General features: G+C 37.9%; 1 protein-coding gene across 4 annotated transcripts in view; it reads right to left on the reverse strand.

The window, feature by feature from the left end:
- Positions 1 to 472: 472 nt before the first annotated feature.
- LOC149541073 (Major facilitator superfamily protein) overlaps positions 473 to 26,639 on the reverse strand; it is a 65,491-nt gene continuing 39,324 nt past the window's right edge. For all 4 annotated transcript variants that reach the window (XM_089802063.1, XM_089802064.1, XM_089802065.1 and 1 more), the window contains exons 7-8: positions 1,526 to 1,663; positions 473 to 1,393 (exon numbers count right to left, since the gene is read on the reverse strand). In XM_089802063.1, coding sequence (XP_089658189.1) covers positions 1,126 to 1,393; positions 1,526 to 1,663 — 406 coding nt within the window. In that variant the 3' untranslated portion in view covers positions 473 to 1,125. The remainder of the gene's footprint in view (positions 1,394 to 1,525; positions 1,664 to 26,639) is intronic.

Below are 26,639 nucleotides of genomic sequence, written 5' to 3' on the forward strand. Positions count from 1 at the left end.
TAAATATATTTGAAGTTGCCAAAAGAATAATAATAAAGAAAAGGTGACTTTCAATTTTATCATAAAACCATCTTCAAACAAGTCCCCAGTTTTGATGTTTTGCAAGAAATTGAAATCATTGGCCATCCAACAATGGTCTCCTTCATTCAAATTCCTCAATCAGAATTGGCATCTTTTTGTCTAGGGCAATTCAGTTCATCCAGGCACCAGTGCAATCTTAGCATTAAGCAGCAAGAGTAATTGTACTTTTTGTATTGATATTGCACTGTGAGGACCACAAGCAAACACAGAACCTTTTCAACTTATCATTAGAAAAAAAAAATATATCGTGCGACTTGCATAACCAAGGACATTATGCAATTTGATATTGCAGCACATTGGACATAAAATTACCTATTATGAAATGTACGTATATGCTGAAACCACTATCTGACACAAAGCTAAGTGGACATGCACAAAACTGAAAGAAACATCAGGCAAATTTTGAGAATTGTATATAATAAGCGAGGATATGTTCATTATGTACATCTCTAGTTGTCACAGTGTGCTTTTTCTTACATAGTAAATTGACCAGCCAAATGTCCTTAACATAATACTACCTCATTCTTCACAGGATAATGCTCGGAAGACTATTCAATGAGCCCAACTCCAAAGTGAACTCAACTGGGATGTACCTACCATAATGGCACAAAACTGAGATCTAGCCCTTCAATGAATTTACCAATATATAAAAATTCTTGATGGATCTTTACCCATTTGTTCCCAAAAATTGAAACTACTTACTCGGGACTTCATATCCCCTTTCAGATTAATAGCTGTCTATCAATGAATAGCTTTATTCATGGCTATGCTCAACAGCATAGGAAAGAATGATTCAACCAATTTGATGAAATTTGCAGAGTCTATTGTTGTCCCCCAAATAGCATGTAATGGAAGGGGCACACACAAATTCTCAACAGTGGAAAGAATGATGTACACCATATTTTCCTGATAGCTTCTCTAAAAAGAGTTTTGTGTACACTGTATAAGATGCAACTACAATCAAATGTACGCCAGAATATAATGCACCAGCAATTAGCGAGGCATCTGCCTTTGGAAATAGCATTCCCATTCAATTTTCAAAAGTCACTCTTGAGATGAGCTGCCTGTAGCTTTCTTTGGAATTAAGAACAGAAAGCAGACTGGTATAAGAGTACAAACAGCCTGAACATAGATTCCAAGAGCAAGATTGTCGAATCTCTCTGACGAAATGTGCAGGGCTGAAGCTAGAACGGCTCCAAAGAATGAACTTACTGTGCTCCCAAAATTATTTATAGACATAAAAAGAGCAAACAGGGTACCCTCGATTCCAGGTGGACATAGCCTCCCAGACAACACCAAAAAAGGCATCAACCTGTCAAAAATATATCCAGTCAACAAAAGATATCAGTAAATAATGTTTTTGTTCCATTGCTAACAACGTGGGGCTATCTGCATAGAACAAAATAGTGCAACTTTTCTAATAGTAAAAGAAAGGAATGCATACTTAAACTGATTTACAGCGTCTGCAAGAGCTGAAGTACAAAGAACAAAAGCTTTGTCTGATATACCAAATGATACACTGATGCGTGACACCAAGATAACATCAAGGAATGTGAGAAAAGAAAGGCCAATATGAGTTCCCCTGGAGAGAAAACTTGTTAGTTCTGTCTGTCCATGAATAGATAAAATTAATATTCTTCTAAAAATTTACAAAAACTAGAAGCTAAAACTACCATTCAAGCAAAATCAGAAGCCATAATAAGTTTTTTATTTATTTTAATATAGTCTAATGACAATTATACTGGGGCCTTCTCCCAGAAGAGAGTAAGTGAACAAACAAACTGAAAGCCCGCAAAGAACAACGAAAAAAACACAAACCAAACAACAAAAAATGAACTCCCAAAAAACGAGCTAGCCATTTGATTTTTCTTTTCCTGAGATATCAGAGACCTCTGAGAGGAAGCTCTGTTTGTAGATTAAGATGTTTTAGACAAAACCATAGTCCAAGCTTCACCCTACAAAACATCCCCTTCAAAGTTAACAATCACATTTTGGCAATTTCCAATCCATGCATAGAAAGCAGAGCCAAAGAACCTGATAACCTCAGAACAGCTAGAGAAACAAGAGGCTCAACAAAGATGGAATAATAGAATAGCTCCAAGCAAGGTATCCAAAGACAGAGATGACACTCCCACAAATTGTGTGAAGAAAACTGCCCACTACCATGGAAGGCAATGGAGACAAAAGCAAAACTTACAAAGAAGTCAACCTTCCGGCAACATGCACAGGAAGCAAGGAATAAAAGGGGATCCAAAGTATCACCATGTACCACAACTGACAAGTGTTTGCTAACAGGAAGGAGTTCCCCATCTGGCAAAGGAGAAAAAAAGAGGACCGAAGATGGATCCTTAGAAACAATGATCAATGCTTCATGAACCAATACTTGGTGGGGGTTGGCACTCTTCAACCAAGCCTGACTCGAAGATTTCTGTTTGATTCTTGTACAAGAACCAGACAAATGAACAAGTTCATAACAATTACAGCATCAAAAACAAAAAGCCATCTTCTCATAATACAGTTCGTTTCCAAATATCATCTTCTACTTAAAGCCAGGTTTCAAAGGGAAAAACCTTCAAAATATCCATTTCTAATTGAATGCCAGTAAAGTAGGGTGAGAAAGAGAATCAATCTCCAAAGAGTGTTATTAAGAACCCATAAGAACTGTAACAGGAGACAAGGTAGTTTAACCCAAACAGGAGGCACGGAGAAAGACAAAATAATAAGTTTTACAGCGGGATACCAAGGTTAAATCAACAAAACAGCCTGCCCACAAACTGCAGTCCGCTCTCAAGATTATTCTACTTTACCATTCAAGTATTTACAAAAAGGAACAAAGATACTCTGTGCACAGATAAATATCAAACCCTTATCAGATTAGGCATACTTGGTTAAATTTGCATATTAAACCCTTCTCAACAAAGTGGGTTTCTTTGGCCAAGACCTACGATCACAAAAAAAGCATAGAAATCTCTTCAAAGCATGAAATGGTGCAAACTTCCTTCAAAGCCTTGATACCATCAATCCCTGCCACACAAACAATGATAGAGAAAAGTATCCAAAACCTTTACAGATGTACCAACCACAGCCATAAAACCAGAAAAGCCCTCAATGTTTAGCTTAAGCAGAAACTCCACCCTTCACTTCAGAGAACAAGCTGCTTGGAACTGACGCTTCCACAAAAACATCACAAGATATCTTCGAAACAAACACAAATGAACCCCCAAGAATGTCAGAAATCATCTCAAATAACCCAGAAACATTTGAAACATGAAAGATAAATGACAGAATTGTGCTAGGGTTAACAGGAGAAACATTCATGAAAACCCAAAGCCATCAGGAGCATGCCTCTCAACCTCTTTTTCAATTCTTGGTTGCTATAAAGGAACTTATCAAGTTGTGTTTCTTAAGCATCTTGAAGACATCCCATTTAGCTTTTAAGCAGTCCCAACAAAACAATGCAAGCCATAGATGCAGAACTCAAGAAGAACTCGGGAGTCAAAATGGCTCCTAAGTTGCAGCATAACTCGGCAATAAGCTATTGCGAAAACTCAAAAGAAACTTGGGAAATGCAACCACTTTAACATGGACTTGCACTTAAAACCTCAGTTGTGTTTTGCTAAATTTGTTCACCCCAGTAAAGTGATCCTTTTTCATCATTTCGAACTGCTTTTTTAGAGGCGCTGTTTGAAGAATGTTGTTGGAGGAGCAGAAAATGGAAGTAAACTTCCTCATACTCGTGATATTGCTCAACATTGATTATGAGTGTCGACTGCATCAAATCCATTATCATATTCATTGAAGAGGAAAGATGTAAACCTGAAACTATTCAAAAGGACTCATTCAATGACAATGATATTAGTGTATTGGGAAGAAAAAAATACTAATGAGCTCACAATCACCACCTAACAAAATCGTAAACTCTCATCTTCCTATAATCAGTAATATGATACCTAAATTCAGTAGTATTAATGCTTTTGAAGACTTTTTTACAAATTTATCTGTCCTAATGTTTGGAAAGTTTTCCAAGTTATTCCTTAGCCATGTTATTGACGAGTACAAGTTTTCTAGACTATGGTCAAAACCATAGATGTGAGTATCGCCGATTAATCGGCGATACGAGATAAAATCGCAATTATTTGGGGTCGGCGATTTAGTTGCCCCAATTTTTTTTTGCAGATTTTTCCCAAAAAATCGCAGATTAATCAACTAAAAATCACGATTTGTTGCAAAAAAATCGCCCGCGCCCGGCAGTCACATAAAGTGATGAAAAAACACATTTTTTTCATTCTGTTTTTACATTGCTTAGGGCGTTTTGGAGAGGAGAGGATAGAAGAGGAGTTCTTGGCAAGAAACAGGGGGAATCAAGTGCATTTGGAGGCCTTTTGATTCGATTTCTTCGTTACTAGGTAAGTGATTTGAATCTTTGTTTTTTTTTTTTGCAAGAGATTGTATTTTTTTTTCTTGCATGTAAATGGATAAAAATACATTCCTAATTAGTTAGGAATGCATTTGATGAATGTAAGCAAGATTAAATGCATTCATTTGCATTTTTTTCCATTCTAGATCGAATTTATGCTAGAAATTTGCACTTTTTTGAAAAATTTGAAACCCTAGCAACTAGTTTGTTTGAATGTTATTTGGATTTCAATTTATTGGTGCTGTTATTGGAATGTTGTTTGAATTCTTTGTTTAACTGTTAACTTTGATCTTGTTATAATTTATTTATAGTTTTTTTTTTTAAATTTGTATGTGTAGGCAGCCCGCAGCAGTTTTAAATGGCAGACAAATGGCCATTGACTCCATGCCCCTCAGGCTACATTGGCACCAGGCCAAAGAATGTGAGAGATCAAGCATGGAAATATGCCTATGAAGCACCCGATGAACCAACCAAAGTGATTTGCATTCGATGTGAAAAAGTAATATCCGGGGGCATTTACCGGTTCAAATATCACATCGCAGGGATCTCAAAACATGATACGAAACCTTGTGAGAGTACAACAGAAGAAATAAAAAGGTTTGCAAATGCCTTGCTCACAGCTAAAGAGCAAAAAAAATTGCAAAGAGAGCGGAATAAATTGCATGTCAAGGCAGCCATAGCAGAGACCCAGGGCAGTTTCGTTGATGTTCAGGAGGAGGCAGCCATTGAGAGCATGGCCGGCTCTTATCGTGGGCCGCGTGTCCGCAAACAGGGTTGTTTTTCTTTAACGAGTTCCGCTCCCACTCCCACTCCTACACCTAGCACTTCCGCACTATCAAGATCAGCAAGTGCTTCTAGGATAGGGAGCTATTTTGTGTCGAGGCACACACCTGGTGCACAACCTTCATTAGAGGCCACTAGATGGAATAAGGAAGTCCATGACCAGTTGGACAATGCACTAGCAGATTTCTGGGTTTTCAACAACCTTCCTATTAGTGTTGTTGACAGTCCCTATTGGGAGGCTTTGGCCACAGAGTTGACAGTTGCAGGAAAGGGGTACAAGTCCCCTTCTCGTTTTGTGTTGGGTGGCAGGTAAGCGAATAATTTTATTACACTCTATTTCCTTTTAATTTTTAACTTTTTACTTAGTTCTAAATTTTAGTTAATTTATCTAGAAATTAGAATGTTGATTACTAAAGTCTAAATCAATTTTAAATTACTAAGAATCTAAGACATAACTAAATTTTGTTTTTGTAGGCTTATTGGAAATGTTGTTGAGAGGGCCAAAGCATTTGTAGAGGAACAGAAACAAGAATGGACAAAATTTGGTTGCACCATTCTTTCTGACGGGTGGACGGATGGGAAGAGCAGGACCATAATTAATTTTTTGGCCTGCTGCAATGATAATGTGGTGTTCCTGAAATCAATCGATGCCTCCAACAAGGTAAAAAATGCTCAAACATTGGCATTGATGTTGGAGAACATGGTCTTAGAGATTGGCATTGAAAATGTGGTGCAAATCATCACAGACAATGCTGCTGCATATGTATCAGTAGGTAAACCGTAATTTTATGTTGCATGTGCATTGTGAATTTCACAAGAAGAATTTTTAATAGTTTGATATTTTTTAAAAGTTGGAAACTAATTAGTATTTGCTTTTACAATTGGCAGGAAAACTCCTATAGCAGAGGCACCTCACTCTCTCTTGGACCCCGTGTGCAGCACATGTCCTTGACCTTCTTTTGGAGGACATGGGCAAACTTGAGTGGGTCACTCCAATTGTGGAGGATGCAAGGCGGGTGTCAAAATACATATACAATCACCCATGGGTCCTTAGCTTGGTGAGAGAGCACACTGATGGCAAAGAAATTGTCAGGCCTGCCGTCACAAGGTTTGCAACGATTTTTTTGACATTGCAAAGCATTCTCGATAATTTGGCTTCTTTGAAGCAAATGTTTGTTTCCAAAAAATGGCTTGCTTCCACATTTTCAAAGAAGAGTGGAGGAGAGAATGTTGTGCGGATTGTGTTTGATAAATATTTTGAAGATAAGGCTGATGAAATAGTAAAGGTAACTACAAAACTTTAAGTTTTAGTTTACACTTTACAACTTTATAACATACTAAGTTTGTAACTCAAGTAAATAATAATTTTGTAACTTGTCAACTAATTTAAAATTTATATTGCAGGTGTCTAAGCCTTTAGTCAGAGTTCTGCGTTTGGTTGATGGAGACCAAACACCAATGGGTGAACTATATGAGGCCATGGACAAGGCCAAAGACTCTGTCAAAAATTACTACAAGGGGGAAAGCATCAAATATGAACCCATTTGGCAGATCATTGATAGAAGGTGGAATAATCAGCTCCACCAACCCATTCATGCAGCAGGATATTTCCTCAACCCACATTTTAGGTATACCGTAAGCTCATTCTTACTCAAATTTAAGTTAACGAAGACTTGAGTTCATTTTGCTTTTGTAGGGTGTTGGGTGTGTACTAAAATTGCAAGACTTATTTGTTTTTGGTTTTTGGTTTTAGGGCTGATGGTACATATGCAGATCCTGATGGAGAGGTCATCAGAGGCCTAAGTGAGTGCATCGAAAAGATGGTAACCAACGAGGAAACAAGAGATAAAATCATCGCTGAGCAGGAGATCTTCACTTCAGCAGGGGGCAAGGTGTTCTCCACTTCTCTCTGCAAGAGAGCAAGGCTTACACAAACCCCAGGTAATACATTTGCAAACTTCTGAATCTCAAATGCTAAATTAACATTTATGTTTCACTTTTTGTTGTCTATTAGTATTTTCTAACTTGTACAATTTTTGTGATGCAATGGCTTGGTGGACCACTTGGGGTGCAAGCACTCCAAATCTTGCAAAATTTGCTCTCAGAATCCTATCACAGCCTTGTAGCACATCACATTGTGAGCGCAACTAGAGTTTGTTTGAGGCCATCCACACAAAAAAGAGAAACAGGTTGTCCCAAAAGAGGATGAATGACATGGTCTATGTGCAATATAATCTTAAATTGCACATGAGAAAGGCACAACAAGATCCTCCTGGGCCAATCGATTTGGATGAGATAGATCCTTATTATGATTGGACGGCACAGGAGCAGGCTCCCTTATTTACACAAGAGGACATCTCCAATTTGGAGAGGGAGGCCACGGAGGAGGAAGGAGGTGGAATTGGATATGACATCAATTTGGATGACATCAAGGAGGGCGATGATGAGGATGATGACATTGAGCTTACTGCAGAGGACCTTGACATCTTGCGCGCAACGAATGTGGAGCTACTGACATTTAGTTCTATAGCTACACCATCTCCTGCATTGGCACAGACACAAACACGGGCACAAACCCTGCGGGGTTCTAGTTCTAGAGCTTTACCCTCTCCCGCACTCGCTAGTAAAGCGACTGGGAAGAGGAAGATGTAGTCCTGTATTTGACATTTGTACTTATTTGTAGTCATGTTGATGTGCTTATTTGAATTCTTTACATTTGACACTTTATTTATGAGAATACTTCTCATGCGTTGTGAACTTGTTAGTTGTTAGTAATTTACAACTTGTCACTACTTACTTGTTAGTAATTTACCGATTAATAACTCTTTTTGCATTGATATATATCTAAACATGATTGTTTCTTATGTATTGTTAGTAATTAAGTCATTAGATGCAAAAAAACATTGAATTCTGTAAAAAAATCGCATTTTTTTATTAAAATTTAGTGGTTTTTTAGTTCCCGATTTTTTCCCCGATTTTTTCCCGATTAAACTTTTTCAGGCCTAGGCGATTAATCTCCTCAGGCGATTTTTACATCAATGGTCAAAACCATGGTAAATTGCCTTTAGAGATCAGACCTAGCCTTACTTTGTTTTGCTGGTAAAAGCTTCCAGTTTCAGAATTCACCCATTCATGTGTTACTTAAGAGAAGGTATTGATCACATTGCAAACTGATCTTTGAAAGCAACTATCTAGTCTTCTAATACCAATTCTATATTGAAAAACATAATCTATGAAGAATTTTGAAGTGCAAATCTTGTGTAACCAATTGAATCATTTTGGCAATGCATTGTGATGTCCGCAAATGTCCCTGATAACACAGCGACCCCAGTCTATACCACTGTAATGTTCCTTAATGGGTGAGTTGATTCGAACGATATTTCCAGCAGGGATAATTGTTTGGTGTACAGCAATGTTGTCATGCGGTCTGCATTTCGACCTCCCCAAATATGTACAGTGACCAAAAATACCATACAGTGCTTCTTGTTTGTTGTCCCACAGAACAAGCCTAACCTTACGGTCAAAGGCTGTCGTACAGTGGTGTTGCAGGCTGCCCTACGGTGGGCCCAAGGGGCTGTATGGTTACACCTAATCAGTCTGTATGGTGACACCTCCAGCAACTGATATGCTAGATGGTTTTCACTTTCTTCTGTGTGGTATAGTGCCGAGGGTATTGTTTGATTTGTCACAGACTTTATATCGCCAAAGAGAATTCCTCAATTATAGAACTTCAGGCTCAAACAATGATAGTGCTTCAGGTTTGCTAGATGTCAACAGGAAAGAATTGTCTGAACCGCTAAAGATAAATTTTAATAACATTAAACAACTGTGTGAAGGAAGTGTCGATTCTGAGGAAGCTGATGCTGCTATAGCAGATCTGTTGAACAAAAACAATGCACTAAATGAAGAGGTAACCAAGATAGAAAAGGGAACAAGAAAGTCAAGCCTTGAGAATAATTGAAGTACTTGAAAGAATGAAAGCAAGTAAGAGTGCAAAAGGAGTCCTTGAAACTGAAAAGAGAAATGTTGAACGATTCAACAAAGATAAGGATGCAAACCTACAGAGACTACAGGAGGAAATTCACACACTCAATGAGCAGTTGAGTGAAACCAGTGATGAGAGCTTGCAAATATTAGCGGAGAAAGAAAGACTGAGAGAAGAAAATGAAAAACTGAAGAATGACCTGAAAGTTAAAAAGGAAGTTTATGAGACTCACAAGGTTTGAGCAGAGCATGCAGAAGATTGATGAGCATCTAAAGACTCAAAGAAAACCTACGGATATCATTGGCCTAGGATATACCGGTGATAGCAAATTTGAAGTTGGAGAATCATCCAAATCTGGTGCTGAACAACAATCACAGGACGACAAGGATCCTACTATCATACAAGGTAAGAAGCCTACTAAACCTACTTGGTACAATTGTAGAAAGTCTGGTCATACATCAAACGTTTGTAAAAGCAGACAGGTAAACATTCCAAGATGTACAACATTCAGTGGTCATTGTTACAATTGCAATCATACCGTCATAAGACTTATGAGTGCAGATCAAAATCAACTAGTAGATCATCTAGAAGAAGTTTTGTTGGATATTATTACACATGCAATCATTATGAACATAATACTGAGCAATGTAGAACAAGAATGCCACTGACAAGGAAGCCTAACAAATAGGTAAGCTTTATAAGAAAAGACAGTAACACTTCTACTATGTGCACTACATGTAGAAAATTTGGACACTTGTCAATGAATTACAGATTGGGAAAGCCTAGAGGTAATTCTAGATATTGGAGATCAATAGACATGGTATGCTACATATGTCAACATTTGGACATATTGCACACAATTGTAGATACTGATGCTCTACTGAAGGAGATAGAAAAGGAAAAGGAATCGTTGATCAAAAACAGGTCAAGAATGATATGACAAAAGTGGGGGTGAAGAAAAAAGAAAGCATTACAGTAACATGTGATTCACCATCCTCTGGTTCAGAGGATTCATCATCTAACTACCCAAGTATTTGCTTAGGGACTTAAAATTCCATTGTTACATCTACTAGTCCCTTATATTGATTGAGCATCAACAACTATTGGCATAGACAGATGCATTGGTGATAATGTTTATATAGTACTAGAAACAAGATAAATTTGGCTACTATAGAGTCATGGGTTGAAGGAGTTATACATCCATGCTATCAGTTAATGAAGACAGTTATCAGTGAAGGAGTTAATTATCAGTAAAGGAAGTTTTATCAGTTATACTTTATTTTATGTTTTGTACAACTAGCCGTTAGAATACCTTTCGGCAAATAATTACATTGTTAACCTATTCATTGTTACCTTACATTTTCAAAGAGCGATTGTCTGAGCAGAATCTAAGTGCCTATCACTGACTGATTGTGCAAATTTCTAGCCATGGAGAAATTGTGAAGATCAAATTGAGCATTTGCTAACCCTAGCTGAGTATCAGAACCGAGTGGTGAATTTCACAAAAATTTGGAAGATAATGGAAAGAATTCACAGATCATCATTGCAATGAACGTCGATACTCCAAAACTGATTGAGATTGCACAAGAGCCCGAGCCCAGGCCCAAGCCCATACTCTATCATTCGAAGACAGTGAAAATTGATAAAATCAGTGCCCTGTTGTCAATTCCTCCTCGAGTGATGCTAACAACAAATATCAAGATCTTCCTACACTGCAAAATTATTCAGTTGGGAGATGCAGAAATTGAGAAGGAATATCTGAAAATGTGTGACGAGAACAGAAACCTGAAGGAAGATTTAAGTATTTGGAAATGAAAGGTTTAACTCATATAGTTAACCTACAGAAAACTTTTGAGGCAGAATGGATTCGATATGTGCTAAGCTGATTCCATGATCAAATCATATGGTTGAAAGGTGAAAGACCGATCAAAACCACAAAGGAACTCGTCAATTTGGTAACAGGTTTCTTGGCAAATGCTAAGGAATGAACCCTAAGGTTGGTTTCTAGAGATGAACTGAAAGTTGGGAATCTAGCTGATATGGTCAGGGATCGATGGTGAATTTGATAAGAATTCAACCCAGCACAAGGAGATGAAGTATGGTCCACTGCTGGTAGGTATGTTCTTCTATGTAAAGAGCTTCTTTCCCAGTATCAGTAATGTTGTTTGGAAAACTGATAGCCCTGCTATTTATCAAATAAATGATTACATTAATCAGTTAGTAGAAAACTTCAATTCAATGATGTGGGGATACTTTAAAAGATTTCAAGAAAGAATGCATAAAAGGTATAGGATTCCACCACAAATTGTTGAGAGGTATAGGGATACTATTTGTTTCCTACTAGACACAGACACCTGCAAGATACAAGCAGTAGAACCTTGAACGTCATGGATTCCCTCAATGTTATACGAAACTAATGAGAATGTACTTGTTAGACATATTGAAGATCTTCTTAAGTTACCTAAGGACAAGGATGCAAAGAGATTTGAAACTTATGAAGGAGCTTGCAAAAGAATCACATCAAATCTCAAGAAACCCAAGATTGAGAGGAAAAATAGAAAGCTCATGGAAAACTTAGAATCAAAGCATGGAATAGGAAAAGCAAGTAGTTTAACTGGAAAAGAGAAAACTAAAGCAATTTGAGACATCTATGCAAAGATAAAGGGCAAGAGGGCTACAAAGAAAACTGAAACCCCTGGCTCACCTGTAAGAGATGAAACAGTTGATATTGATAAAACTAATGAGGGGACACCTATTAAAGAGAAAACTGTTGAAAAGAAAGTTGAAAGTGGACAATCTAAAAGAACGAGAACCAAATTAGTTGAAGTTGCTATACCCTTGCAACCAAAGGCATATCAGAAAAGGAAAACTAAGAGCCAAACAAAGGCATCATCTAGCACAAACAACAGGGAGAAGAAAATTGAGGAAGATGAAGGGGAAATTGAATCTGAGAAAGAAATCACTGAGTAAGAAAACTAGACACCATAGTATCAAGATACCTAATACAATCACTGAAATTGCAAAAGTTATAAAGCAACATGGATTTATTGGTAACATCAGTAATATTAGGTTTGTAAGACTGTTTGAAGAAGAAAAAACGATAATCAAGGATGTCATTGCATCTCATTTTTATAAGTTCAAGAAATTTCATTGAACTCGCATTCCTAATGTATTACTTGATGCATTAAATGCAAGATGGGAATCGACATCACAACTTGAGAAGACAATTAAGAGAAAGAACTCTGATGTACACAATGCCATACATGATTGTCAAAGAAGTTGATGAAACTTTACAAAAACATAAAGATAGATTTTACATCTGACCCAGGATTGCAAGGTTACTAGCAAATCAAGAACAGGAAAGGGAAGAAGAAGCAGACACGGTATGGAAAAGTGTATTCAACATTCATCAACCTCAACCACAAGAGATTATAGAAACCATACAGGCTGATGATACTTTTACTGTAAATGATTTAATTGGTGACATATTTGGTCACAATGTAAGAGATGAAGCCCATATTAATCTAACAAAGGAACAAGATGATGAGGAAATTGAGAATGTTCCTACAGACGCTGATTTACCTACTGAAGCAAATACAATTGAAGATAAAGATGCACCACTACAATCACCACTCGAGGTGAACCCAAATGAGCAACAAGATGATGTTGTGGATACAGAGGCTACTAAGAGTGATGAAGTTAATAAAGAGCATGAAGAGGAAGAGGTAGCACAAAATAATAGACCAAAAGATACAGATCAAGAGCAACAAGTTGAGCAACAGCATGAGCAAGAGGAAAGCAAAGAAATAGAAAAAGGCACATGTGCAAGCAGTGCTGAAACAGGGGATCAACAGGTCGATGTTTCCTCTGGTACACAACAGGTCCTAAGTGATAGACATGACAACACTACCATTGAACACAAATATGAAGAGGAGAAAAGTGAAAAGAAAGTAGAAGAAAAGCAGGAGAAACTATGAGGTGAAAAAGAAACACCTAGTACTTTACAAGTAATAAAAGAAGATATAGGTGACAAAAAGAAGAGGAAGAGAAGTGATGAAACCTATGATGATGATGATGTGGAAGATGATAAAACTGATGAAGATGACCCTGAATATGAGATATTGAAGAAAAATCCAAACAAGCTGAGGTACGATTAAAAACTTTTGTATGCAGAGAAGTTTGCTGATAAAGCAGAAAAGGACCGGTTGAGAAGGAAAAAGCAAAAGAAGAGAGACGTGAAGAAAACGGTAGAGATATTTTCAGAGTTATTACTAGACACACCAATTGACGAAGATGAAACATTGATTAACAACTGAAAATATTTGTTAATGCAATAAAAAACTTAGAACAAGAACTAGAAGTTGAAATAAGCAAAAAGGCTGAGAAAATGTTAGAAAATGAAATGGTTGAAAAATTGATGCAGATAAAGTTTTTCTATTTCAACTAGTCGAGGAGATGGACATCTTCATGGGAGCAGGTAAAATATATAATAAGGCATGCATTCATGCTAATTTCACTGCAGTGATTAATGCCAAGATAACAGCACTTGATGCTGAAATGTTTACACTTGTAAGCCAATTGGACCCACTCACTACACCTATGATGGAACACACAACTAAAGTGAGGGAGCTATCCTACAGAGCAAGGCAGCTGAGAGTAGATCAGATTAGAACGAAATTACTTGAGTTACAAGGCATATTAACTCCACATATGGACATAATGCAAACAAGTCTGAAGAAAATTGATGAGCTAATTGATACACCAGAATTGAGCACTGTTGATAGCATGGAAGAACTTGTGGTTCATTTTAATGGTCAAATCATTGCACTGATTGGAATAAAGAATTCATGAGAACAATCTGCTAATCGGTGCAAAGGAAAGTTCAAGTTTGTTTTTGACAAATCATGAAAAGGTGGGTACATTTGTATGTACAATTTTTGCCATAGTCTTTGCCAGTGTTGCCCAAAAAGGGGGAGTAGTATGTACAGAAAATGGGGGGAATGGTAGATTAGCATAGCAAAAGGGGAGAATATGGCTAAACCTATGGAGCAATAAGTGTTGAAGTTTTGTGAATTTTTCGCCATCAATTCCAATGGGGGAGAATGTTGATTGGAAAATCATAATAAAATTATTGATGATGATATTGAAGTATGGTTGTCATTGCAGGCAAACCATTGTATAGGAGAAGTCAGTTTTGTAAAGATATACCAACAGGTAAATAGGTAGAGGCAACAGGTAAACAGAAATATCTTATCCGTGAAAGTCACCAAACAAGTGAACTAAACACTATCGGCAAACATACCAAACAGGTAAAGGCGAACAGGTAAACTGTTATCGGTACATAGGACAACAGATGAAGACTTATTGATACGAAGGAGAAAAGTTTATTATTGGTGAACGAAGGTTATCAGTAAACAGAGAATAGAATGAACAGGTAAAACACGAACGATTTTGATAAAATCAAATGCATGATAAGATACAGCAAGATTCATTGAATCTGGACAATTGATAAAACATGTTAAAAAGATCAAGGAATCATTTGAAACGGTTCATAGGGATTTGTGAACAGATCCAAATGATGAATTCAGAATAGTTTTGGCAAATGAAAATAAAGTTATTTTACACCTCGGGAATGACAGAAAAGACTTAGATCCAGCTGACACAGTCAAAGAGTTGAGAAAGATCGAGAATGAGATAGATTATAGGTGAAGATATGGAAAGTAATAAAAGTTTAATTAAGTTTTCTAATCAAAAGTAATAATGAATTATAGAAGATCAAGCAGCATGACGAATAGTTATGTAATAACCCTGACCCAGCTATAACTTGAACTCTGATTTCACCAATTCCCCACAAGTACAACAATTAGATGGTTTGGCATTTTGTTAAACATTTGACAACAAACTCTTCAGCAGTGTAATTGGGAATGCAAATATATTTTAATGTATGTTCTGCTGGTGTTTAGTTCTCTTTTGAGTTTTGTCAAAAAAAATAGCAATAATAGAGGAAATGCACTGTCTAGAATTAACAAAAAAAATATCTCAACTTTGTCACTTCTATGGATGAAAAGTAATTACAGTTCTGAAATGAACTTATTTCCAAATTCAAATTATATAAAGAACCTGTTTACAGTTGATGTTGAATTTAGAATTAAGCCTTATGTTGTTTAGCTCCAGAATGAGATATGCAGATAGTAGACACCTTAAAAACCAAATGCAAGGTTCTTGATTGAGTTCGCCACCCTCCTATAGCCTCCCAGGCCAAATTCCAGGGCCCTAGGAGAAGATCGCAGGCCACTATAATTAAATGTTGGCCCTCAAATTTGAATTGAAGGTCTATGTATTGATTCGCAGACCTCAAATAATGTAATGCCTGCCTCCCCAAACGATGGTTGCAGCTCCAACAATTAGACTCAGGTCGTGTAAACTAATTGTAGACCTGTGTGGAAGTAATTTGGCCCATTAACTTGCATATGTAGGCCCTCCAGCTGTGAATGCATCTTTCCAGAGTGAAACACAGGGTCTGTGACTCCCACGTGGCCCTAGACTCCTCATCGCAGGACTTGTTTATCAAACGCTGATCATGAAAAAGATTGCAGATGTATAAACAAACCCAGTTGCTATACTTAATGAAATTGGCAGCCTTCCTAACACACCACAAGCCAGTCAGTCTCTCACCCAAATAACTTTTAGTTAATTCCTCACTAAACAACCTTCAGCAATTGAATTGCTTAGCAAATTGACCCTCTCAATTACAGGCAATACAGAGAAATGTCCAGAAAATTTGTTATACCACAGCATCAAATTGTTATAAAAATCCAAATAATTCAATCTCCAGAATTTCTGAATTAATTCACAATACCTCAGATATGAATTACAATCAACTTCCTAGCATCAAACCCTTCCACTTCAGCAACGGCACAGAAATCAACAAACTCAGAAACTCTTTACAGGCAACAAAAGCAAATAATCAATCGGATGCCTTTCTCATCAAATGGGCTCTCATATTTATAATCATCCAATGGCACAAGTTTCCCAAATGCAACTCCACTTAAAAAGCTTCATCAACACAACATCATTTTATAACATTTAAATATAATAAAATGTCATATTGATATAATAATGCTAATTAATTTATAAATAGTAGCCCATGAAATAAATACCCCAATCCACAGGTAATGACCAACTGCCAGTACCACAATCTACATTGCCAAATATGGCAACTGCCCGAATTAGAGTTACTAAAAATAGTAAGTCCACAACAAAGACCCCCAAATCACCCTGCCATCTCATAAGAGTTGCTATAATGAACTAACTAAATCAACTGCAGGAGCTCGCCAAAAATGGGGACATTACAAGTTGGATGAGAGGGGAACAAATGAGAAAGTAATTATTGCGGAATCAAGGAACGATCACAGAGCTGATCTCAGAAAGACTACAAAAGGATTGTTTGCATTGAGGCAGCGCATAGAGGATTTGACAAGCTTTTGGGGAAAGCAATTACAAGTCATAATCTTGTTTTTCTTAGCAGTTTGCAACAAGTTTTTAAATTCCTTTAAACAAGTAGTTCTTAACAGGAGTGAAAGTCTTTAACAGGACCAAATGTAAATACTTTAACAAGGTAAACACTATAATAGTGGGATAAAACCCATTAGCAGTAGTCTTTAATATAGGGTATCAGTCAATCCTAATAGGGTGTCACTTAGAAGGTGACAACATTGTAGCTCCTAACAGGGTAACCTTATGTATGGCAGTGATGAGTAGTGGATATCATCCCCACCACAGTTTTTCCCCCTAACTAAGGGTTTCTATGAGACCAAAAATCTAGTGTTATGTGTGAATGTTTTGTCTTGTTGATCATTCCTTTATAACTTTACATTTCAACAAAATGGTAAACAGGTTTACATTACAGCAAGCTAAAGATTAATGATATCAGTTTAATGATTTATGGTTAAAGTTGGAATTGATGAAATAATTTGTAGTACTGATGATGATAGACTAGATTGTCGCAGGGGCATTAGTGAAACCAAAAGGTATGACTAAGAACTCAAAAGTGACCAAAATGACACCTAAATATTGTCTTCCCCACATCTTATTCCCGAACTTTGATCTATTGATAACCAAACCTCAACTCAATCTTGCAAAAGTAGCAAGCCCCATGTAACTCATCAATCAGCTCATCAATGAGTGGGATGGGATGTCGGTTCTTAATAGTCCTTCTATTCGACATCCAATAATCAATGCACATCCCAAGTGTACCATCCTTTTTCTTGACCCAAACAACAGATGAAGCAAAAGGGGACTTACTCAGCCTTATATAACCCATAGTGAGCAATTCCTGAATAGTCCTCTTTATCTCATCTTCCAGGCACTCAAGGTGTTGGTAAGGAGTAATCATGACAAGCTCAGTGCCCTCCTCTAACTCAATGATGTGCTTTATGCCTCTATCATGTGGTTTGTCAGGTGGTAAATCACTAAACACTCTAAAGTGTTTAATTCTAAGTTGTCGTATATCAGGATGGTAAGCGAGTTTATCTACCCCATCAAGTGTAGGTAACATCCTACACTTTATTGCCCAATCAACTGTATCATGCTCAATAAGAAGCTACATACATCTAAATGAAATCAGCTTCAAATTGTTATTTGTAATAAATAGCCTTGAAATTTTGAGTTTTACCATCCTTAATAAACCTCATTTCCATCTTCTTAGCGCTAAGATAAATGTCCTCTAGAGTATGTAACCAGCTCATACCAAGAACAACATTAGTACCTCCGATGTCAACAACATAAAAAACTATCTTAAGTGCATAATTATGTAGCTTCATGGGAAGGTCAATAATCATTTTGTTACACTTAAGAGTGTAACCATCAGCCACATGTACTTTAATGCCCTCAAACTCCTCTTGGAGACCAATTGTAAGTCAATTAAATTATAAGTGGTACCTGCATCTAGAAGAGCAATAACTCGTTGCCTTGCCAAGAGACCACACAATCTGAATGATCCTTCCCTTCTCATGCTAGAAAGGTACAAGATTAGAATCATCAATAACTTTTGTACTATTAACTGCTCCCTCATGTGTCTTTGATTTTCAGGTCGTTGTTCCAATAAATCACAACTCTCCTCATCCTCATAAAACTGCTCTATCATCATATTTTTACCCTTAGGCCTCAAAGCACAATCATGTTTTTCATCATGTTGAATTTTAAGATACTTGTAAATGTATTAGCACTACCTATCCAGTATGCATTTTCCAAAGGCAGTGATCTCTTGTATTTATATTGAGAATAAACCAAGAAGAGACATGTCCCTTCATGGGACGTGTCTATTCACTAATATAATGACAATTATAATTTCATATATATTTATGAAATTAAATATTTATTTATTTATTTATATTATCTTCAATTGTTTAGTCTCATAGGTGTATCCTACTCAAGCTACCAAACATCAACACATCATAAGGACCCCGACAATTAAAAAAAGAAAACTTTTTCTCTTTAGATCATAAAGTGTTTCTTGATCTAAAGGGGCTGCCATGGGTCTCTTAGAATCAAAATTATCAACCATCATACAGGATGTTTTATTGTCATAAGATGAAGTAGAAGGTTTGGAAAAAAACTTGTTTCATGGAGTGTAGACATCTCTAAGTTCATTGCCTTCTTCATAGCTTCCTATAGGGTAAGCGGATCCAACGACTTAACCAAACCTCTGATAGGCTCAACTAGTCCCTCAATAAATAGCATCACCTATTTCCTCTCTGTACTATCATACACCATCACTGATAAGCGTTGAAACTCATTGATGAATGCTTCAAGACCTCCAGTCTACCTCGACTATGTCAACTCATGGAAATAAGTCTCGAGGTCTTTCTTGTCAAATCTCTCTACTAGTCTATCCACAAACTCTTGGTTAGATACAATCTGATCATGGTGCAATAATAGTAACCCATGGTACCACCACTCATTGGCTGTCCCATCAACATGCAACATAGAAAGCAAATGGCATCCTCTTTAGTCATGGGACATAAATAAAAATAACTATCAAGATTATGTACTTAAGATCATGTTGTAACCTTCGCACTTCCATAAAAATGAGTCAAGGTCATCTTGTTGGTTGCCTACTTCAAGCCATTGTGTGTTCTGATCCTGGTGGGCAGCCTTCACTAGCACCTCAGGGTTTTGGTGTAATGGTTCGTACCATGTGGTATCAGAGCCTCCACCCAAGTTCAAGTCTCAGAGCGGGTGGCAAGGCCGACATTGCAGTGTTAGTTCAAGGCTCATATGGCCAAGGGAGGGCCCACCATATGGGCGCACATCCAGCCCGGAGTCTGGACTATGGAGCATAGTGGAATGTTATGATCTTGGTGGGCGGCCTTCACTAGCACCTTGGCATTTTGGTTCAATGGTTCATAACATTATGTTTAGTCCTCTGTCTCATATCAAGTTCAGGCCTACCTCTAGTGTGCTCTCTTTTATGTCAGAAAATCATCAAAGTTCAAGTTCTACTTTATTGTTTGTGGTAAAGCATCCCACTCTACATAATGGGCCACCACATTATGCACAAATTGTGTAGCCTCAATCTCAGCACTTGCCACATCCAACTCTGGTCTCAGAAAAGTCTCAGATAACTATTACAAAACATCAACAACATGGTGTTGCCCATGTGCAAGATCCTTCAGCGTCTCCCTAGCCTCTCTCTCAATGTCAGAACCTGTATCAACATCATTTTTATTACCTAAACAACCAAAACCACCAACATATCTGTCACCCAAGGTGCCAATTTAAATCTCTTGTTCACCCCTTGCCTGGTGGTGTTGAAAATCAGCCCAAAAATAAATGATAAACTGCAATAAGGAAAACAAAATAGTTACAATAAAACACTAGAAGATACCTTGGGAAAACCCTTACAAAATAAAGGGAAAAAACCAGCCACACAAAAAAAATCATTTTATTGCTAATAAAATGTTCAAGTGAACAATGCCTTTTGTATGATGCAATATATATAACATAAAAAGAGACCTTCTTATTCCAACCAAAGGTGTCTTCAATTTTCAAACCACAACTCTTTATTTTTCAATGCAACTCTTTGTATTTCCATGCCTTTAAGCATATGTTGAATGACATATGTCTTTATGTTTATTATTACAAATCATAATTGTCCACTTCAATTGAAGGTGACCATAACCGTATTAATGCCTATAGATAAAGATCTCTATCACAGCTACAAACTCCAACACCCCCTCTTAGTGAGAGAGATCTTTAGTCGAACAATCACACAAGGTTGTAACCAAAATGTCAATGATAAAATCTATTTAGATAGATCCTATAAAATTCATGGAATCACTCAACATGAAAACCCTGCAAGAAACACAACCAATTTTTATCACAGATTCTCTCAATGTGATGTTGTCATGGAATCTCTCAACATGACACTAAGTGAACAATTTGCTCATTGTTAATAATCATGGAATCACTCAACATGATCGACTTGTAAAAATCACATTCAACTTTTATCACGAACTCACTCAACATGATACTGTCATGGAATCTCTCAACATGACAAACCTACAAAAAAATTACAATCACCTTTCGTCACGGACTCACTCAACGTGATGTTGTCCTAGAATCTCTCAACATGACAAGTTGGTAAGGTTTACAACCAGCATTTTATCACGGACTCTCTCAACGTGATTTAGTCATGGACTCTCTCTAATTTGCAGGGACCTTACAAATTAGGGATTGAACTAATTACCACTAACAAGCATTAAATGCCAACCATTTACAATAAGGCACCAATTTTTGAGATATTGAGAAATTGCATTTTTTATTATTACATATCCATTTGAGGATTAACCAATGAGGAAATTCATTAATGCAACACTTCAAAGATCCAAAAATAATCACCATAAAAACACCAATGAAAAGGGAGCAACCTTGGCAACAATCTCACTAAGTCTCCCCTTTTACTCTACTCTACTCCAACTAATGAATTACAAATGAGAAGACCTTGTTTTCCCCTCATGGGTAACAAGAACTAATGCATAAAGACAGAATAAGACATTGAACATGGGAATTATAAAGCACTCGAAGGCAACTTATGTATTCATTCATCATCGAATGCAAGCTTATATTTTCAATGCATCACATGTCTTTACTTGTGAAAGAGACTAGTAAAGGTAGTAGCCGAGGGATGTGAGGTGAACCGTTGTGTCTATAACTTCCCTCGATCACACAAAATTTTCTAACTACCCGATTACCTAACAACATCATCTTCATCTTCCCAAAAAAGAAAGTCCTCTCTGGACAACAATATGCAAAATGTTTGGGACTTAACACAACAAAATAGGGATGATAATACTACAAAACACTAAGAAGGAGGAGGAGGCGGCTTAGAAGATGTCCCTGCAGAGTCCAATATCTTCTACAGCTAGCAGACTGACTCGCTACGAATCTACAAATCTACTTGTGCTTGTGAGTTTACCTCTACAGTTTCCTTCAACATAATTGCAACCTCCATAGACTCAGCTTCTTTGCATATGTTGCTCAACTTGCAATCACCTCAGCTCGGACCTCCTCTAATTATTTTTCAACCATGCTTTTGTCTTGTAGGAGCACTGCTTGCTCTGCTGCCCATTCTACTTGTTGCATAGCCAACTAGATGGCTAACTTCTCTCTAGACTTCTCTGTTATCTCTCTACACCTCTCAACCACCACTCTATCGGCCTCGGCGCATCATTGAGCATAGTAGACGCCTCTATATGCCTTTGCTACCTCATGGCCAAGCCTTTCCGTAGTGCTATTGCCTGGACCCAACTTTGGTTCTGTGGTCCAGTATGCTATCGTTTCCGGCATCTCAATTGCTAGTCGTCCTCTTGCCTCAAAGCAAGATCGAAAGCATATAGGGCATCTCTTCCGTATGAAGGCTAAAACAAGTTGCAACCCCTTCATTCTAGTCATTGCATTATGACCAATCACACAACCATATCCAACAGATTGCCTAGGGTCTCAAGGTATGTCATCACTTTCTCATTATCTGAACTGTACTCTATCTCTTTCTCTTGTGCCTGCTCTACTTGTAGTGCAACCTCTACCTCCATTCCTTGGGAACTTCTTCCTCCTGTTGTAGCTATTTCTACATGTGGTGCGACCTCCTCATCATCTGGCGCATCCGCAAACTGTGGTATCACAATATCTTTTGGTGTTGCAATCATTGATGCCCTAACCAAGATATCTTCCCTTCTCGGGGACAGAATGGAGCGTCCCCTTGCCACAGGGCAAGCTGAAACTGTTGTCTCAAGAACTCGTTGGCATGGCCTATCAATTGTGTGGGCTGCAATGGTGCGAGCAATGTCATCTTCATATAGCCAACTCCTCCTAGCTCAACTAGTAGTATTGTGTCTATAGTCACCATAGTCTCTAATCTAATCATCTTGAGGTAGACCTAGGGTCGATGCAGCTCCTCTAATGAACGGTCTCCAATCTCCATTGCTCCAGTATCATGAGTTACGTCTATAGATGGTTGTGATGCACTATCCCCTTCTTCTATCGGGATAGCATCACTCTCATGAGATAGAACGCTCTCTATCTTAGGAACAGTATATGCCACCTGTACCTCGCTCTCTATCTGTTGAACTGCTATTATGGTGTCTTGGCTACCTCTATAGGAACGCCCTTCGTTGGTACAACTGTCGTTGGAAGCATTGTAACTGTCCATGGGCATTGCTTTGGCCATTGAAAGCACTGTAACTACTTCCTTCACGAAGACTCTCCGTGGTAACCACTAGCGGAGTCATCACAATAGGTGTCCTATTTGCCCAAAAGAAGGGATAGGAGCAGCACTAGTAAGTGGTATCAAGTGCACTATCGTCGACAACATCTTTGGTGCAAATAATATTGGTGGCTCGAGGGCAACGTCCCCTTCATCCTCATCAGCCTGAGTACTCTCATCATTTGTCAAGGCACTTGTGCTCTTTGATGTCTCTCAATGCCCACTATCTGTGTCTCAGTAGTCTAAGCTTGCCTTATGCCTTATGCGTTTTAGGCCTGTCGTTGTTCCTCCGATATCCAGATATAGCCAATAGAATCCTGGAGGCTGCCCTAGTGCCAACTTTCCATTGGGAGGTAGCTCTAATACATCTCCAGGAATCTAATGTAGTGCAACCTCCAAAAACAAGTTGATAGCATGGTGGGGCATATAGAAGGTATAGTGTTGCAATGCCATGAATTCATACATCTTGTCAGTCAACACAAACGCCCAATCGTAGACCACCATATTCATGATGTCATTCATGAAACCTATCTATGGCAATGCAATATCTGAAGCGCAACTTGCTCCTATAAGCCTAAACTTCAACACATCCAATATACAACACCATGGCCCCTCTCTAATGAAGTCTAGTTGAATTCTTCTGCTCCTCGTCGCCTTCACTATGGAATTGAACTTTGAAGGGGTGAATTCACGAGCAATCATCTTCGTCCAAAACTATTTATGTTCTTGTGTCAGCTTTCAGTTCTTCATTTCTACTACCTTTCGTCCAATCTTTCCCGGAATACCAAATACCCTTGTGAAGTTTGCAGCTTTGAAGGAAACATTAATAGGATGTTTCTAGTACTCGAATGTACTTTTCCTAGTATACACATTGAATGCTTAAATCATTACCCGTAAAACTTTCTCAAAAGTCCGAATAGGGAATTAGGGCATCCAAATAGCCCAATGCACTCCAGCTAGCAATAACTACTTTATTGCATTTATTTCAGGTGTTTCCTGTAACCACTTTCAAAACTCAAGCCCATTGAGTCCTTTGAATTGTACTGTGAGATGTGTGACTTTTCTTTTTGAGAATTCTGTTGAATCTTGGGCCAAACCTTTTTTCTTACTGGAAGGTTCTTCTTGCATTTGGCTTGCAACTCAAACGCCTGAAGATAAAACTTTTGCATCCTTGTCTATGCTCGAACTGATTGCTTCTATTAAAACCTTCCACCGTCTCTTACCTGCTGACTGCATAACTTAACTGTAACCATTTCTTGTTTTATCTTTATGTGAAAAATAGTTGGGGAGTAAAACTACTGTTGCCTTGCCAAACGATGTGTTTTTGTAAAAACCCTGTCTGGTTATATCTAACTTAAACAACTTCTCCCTACTAATTTATGGGTTTGACATTTTGTCAAACACTTGACAAACTTCCCAGATATCACAAAATGTAAAGTTTCAAATTCAATCTAGATAATGCAATCAATGCTCACAAGAAATTAGATGAATGCCAATTTTTGATATATGTTTCTACCCTATGAATTTTTGCAAATTAATAATCTTTGGAATGGCAAGGTTTCATATTTAATTTCTAAGTTCATTTAATATACGTTTGCTCTAACAATATGCACAACAATGATTTATTTAGTGCCAAGAACCATATCATATAATGCCAGTCCTTTGTACTGCCTTGTGGGATAGTGAAACAACCAAAATAATGAAGTCGCCAAACTGGGATGTCAATGCGGCTCCCTTCCACTACCCTAGACGCCTCTAATTTCAATTTCCAGCCTCAGGAAATGAATCACACAGGTCTGCAACTGTATTTCAGTTCCGAATTGCTGGCTGCAAACAATTCAGATAATTGTCGAACCTCCCAATCAAAACACAGGTACTCAAACCAAATGCAAGTGAAGCATTCGGGCTGTCAGGCCTGCAATCGTGGTCCTCCTATCACCAAATGTTGCTCTTAGACAATCCACCCAACCTTGAATATGGGTGTTCCCTCTCTAATATGAATTTTTGAATATTAGTGAGTCCACACGTGGTCTTAGGGTCAAAACGGCAACCTCAAAATTCTCCAAATCGCACCCCATCTTTAATTGCCATCATTGGACGTGCAAACACAATTAACTTCCTTCAGTAAATCGATCTCCTTAGTCACAGTAGGAGAAAAGAGAATCTATTTGCAAATGCAATTCTTAAACCACCTTCAGAATTCAATCTCTCAGCAAGACAATAACTCCCAGCCACAGGAAACACAATTAGGGAAATATTCAAAATATCACAAATCACTATACCTCAGCAGTGCATTGCCCACTCAACTTCAGACCCTTATACCACAGCAAGGGCAAAGAAATCAGAACTCGAGAAAATGCCACAAAGGCAACAAAAGCAAATTAAAATATCCAAGCGTGTTTTTCCCAATGAAATGAGCTCCTATTTATAATCCTTTGTTGGCCAAAGTTTCCTAAAAGACTCCACTTTAGAAATTGTGGAAGTTTCCCAAAAGAACTTAACACTTGAAATATTCCAATACGCTTTTTAGAAATATCTCTTAATGACATTATTATAATAACATAAATACTATTATAATAATGCAACACAATAATTAATGAATAGATAAGAGCTCATGCAATTATTAACCTTATTTACTGCAAGTGACGACCAACTGCCAAAGCCACCCACTGCACTGTCATAAATAGCAACTACCAAAAATAGACTAACTAAAAATAGCAAATCCACAACTAGGACCCCCAAAACACCTTGTCAGCTCATGAGGGTCGCCATGATGAGCTAACTCCATCAACTGCATAGACTTGCCAAAAATGGGGACATTATAGTTTTCCCTTCCGTAGTTGCACGTGAATGCAGTATCTCTTCTATCTATTCCTCCCATGGACACAATCTTCTTTACAACCTACAAATTCATCTCCTTTCGATCACGCAGAGGTTCTTCGGTGATGTCCTTTGTTGGTTTTGGTGTTGTCCGTGAGTGTTTTCTCTTACTAACATATTGCTCAATATAATGTCCACGGAGGTTTTCTTTTCAATGTCTGTAATTCCTTAGCTTTCCATGGAACTTTGGTTTCCACAACCTCTGATTGCTTTCCTCCCACAATCTTCTTTCCTTCTATCATTTTCACGGATTTATTTCTCCTTGTTTTGTTTTGTCATGCGTCTGTCCACAGGTAGTTTTAGTTGAGTGTTTGTCCGTGGACTTGGGTCATCATGTTGCTCCACAGGGTCTGCAAGAGTTGTTATTTCTACGGAATGCATCTTCAACAGTCTTCGTTCCTTTGCCACAGTTGCTTCAACGATTGTTTGTGGTTTCCTTTTTTCCCTCCTGTCTTGTCCACGAAGATGTAATGTTTTGTGCGAGGGGCTAATGATTTCCACAGAGTTTAATGTTTTGTCAATGGGGATTGGCTTTTTTCCCTCTAGTCCTTTGTGTGCTTTTCGCGAGGGACACTCATGTTTCGCGGCCTCTACATTTTTCCGTGGAGAGTCAATGATTTATGTGGTGAGCTAATGATTTCTGCGAGGGGGCTAGGATATCCATAGAGAGGTAATCTTGATTGCGGGGTAGGTAGTTAATGTTGCCCACGGGACTCCCTGTGATGCTT

This window comes from Cupressus sempervirens, chromosome 9 (assembly GCF_028749045.1).
Source record: "Cupressus sempervirens isolate cs-2001-9-10 chromosome 9, ASM2874904v1, whole genome shotgun sequence".
NCBI lineage: Eukaryota > Viridiplantae > Streptophyta > Pinopsida > Cupressales > Cupressaceae > Cupressus > Cupressus sempervirens.